The 1,303-nt window shown below is 24.9% G+C and overlaps 1 protein-coding gene across 1 annotated transcript; it reads right to left on the bottom strand.

The window, feature by feature from the left end:
• Positions 1–578: 578 nt before the first annotated feature.
• LOC108771280 (uncharacterized) lies at positions 579–1,213 on the bottom strand. Its single transcript, XM_018543100.1, has 2 exons — positions 1,093–1,213; positions 579–986 (listed from the first exon to the last, which is right to left on the bottom strand). The coding sequence occupies exons 1-2, from the start codon at positions 1,180–1,182 to the stop codon at positions 579–581; spliced, it is 498 nt and encodes a 165-aa protein (XP_018398602.1). The 5' UTR covers positions 1,183–1,213.
• Positions 1,214–1,303: the final 90 nt, after the last annotated feature.

Genomic DNA, 1,303 nt, shown 5'->3' with positions numbered 1-1,303 from the left:
TTAGCTAATATATATATATATATATGTAATGTACAAAAATAACAATCATCTCAATAATATCACACATGCATACATACACATAGACATATTATTATTATCTCCAATAAATTTCTTTTAAAAATTGTAAAAATTAAAACATTTGTTTAAAGATTTTTTAAGTATCAATAATAATATTGAATGCTCGAACAAATATAATCAAAAGATATTTGTAAATAGTATATCTCTATTGATAGAATTATATAAATATCATAAGTCTTTTTTATCTTAAAATCATGATTACAATAGTAAATTACAGAAAAAAATAATTGATGACAATGAATGAAAAGTGTGTAAGATTATTAAAGATATATAACTGTACAATACTTGCAATATAATTTTATCAATTGCTTTTCTATTCAATGTTTATGTATAGTTATAATTATGTATAAAAATAATCGTTCAAGACTTTATTAAAGAATATATGAGGAGCTTATACAGTACAGCATAGTATAATCAGGTATAATACAATTGTACAGATTTATATCTAACAAACTGTATATTAACTTAACACAAATACGCCAATATAATGTAATAGACTATCATGAATTATCATCTTTTAGAGGTAATAACAATAACTTTTCTAACAAAGTGCTGTTATTTAAACTTTGACTACCAATACATTGATTGAAAAATTGTTGGAGATGTAACGGATTATTAGTATGCAATAAAATTATAAATGCATATCTCCATATTAAAGGCTCTAATTCAATAGGACATTCAAGAAGTCTAAATAAATTTAATGCCTGCTTCCAATCTTGACGCGTGACATAAGATTGCATCTCTAACAATGCTAAACTCTTTGAAAATCCTGTAAGCAATGTCCTACTTCTCTTGTTACTTTGAAATTTCTTACAATAATGATTAACTTTATCATCATTTATGGCTTCCATATTTCGTCGTCTTTTTCTTTTCATATTATGTTTTGTTATAAATTGTATAGCCTTATCCTAAAAAATTACAATTGTTGGTTTTCAATATTCAATTAAAACTATAATTTACAATATTATTGTTTGTCATGTGTGTCATATGTCAGCTATAGAATAAATTACATACCACATTAGATTTTGTGATTTTTCGGACTGAATCCTGCGACATAATTATACTTGTAGGTACTTTTTCCTTTTCTCTTTGATCTTGCTGCATAAAATTTGTAAATATAATTTATAATTGCAAACTTGAATAATGAATGAATACTTTTAGATTAGATAAGAGAGAGAGAGAGAGAGAGAGAGAGAGAGAGAGAGAGAGAGAGAGAGAGAGGGAG

The sequence above is a fragment of the Cyphomyrmex costatus genome, unplaced genomic scaffold, assembly GCF_001594065.2.
Source record: "Cyphomyrmex costatus isolate MS0001 unplaced genomic scaffold, Ccosl1.0 C2286719, whole genome shotgun sequence".
Lineage (NCBI taxonomy): Eukaryota > Metazoa > Arthropoda > Insecta > Hymenoptera > Formicidae > Cyphomyrmex > Cyphomyrmex costatus.
The sequence above is the reverse complement of the archived record's forward strand: the minus strand, read 5'-3'. Positions and strand labels throughout refer to the sequence as shown.

Coding starts and splice junctions, on each gene's coding strand:
- LOC108771280 (XM_018543100.1), bottom strand. CDS start 1,182: ATGCAGCAAGATCAAAGAGAAAAGGAAAAAGTACCTACAAGTATAATT. Junction 987..1,092: donor AAATCACAAAATCTAATGTG/GTATGTAATTTA, acceptor GTAATTTTTTAG/GATAAGGCTATACAATTTAT.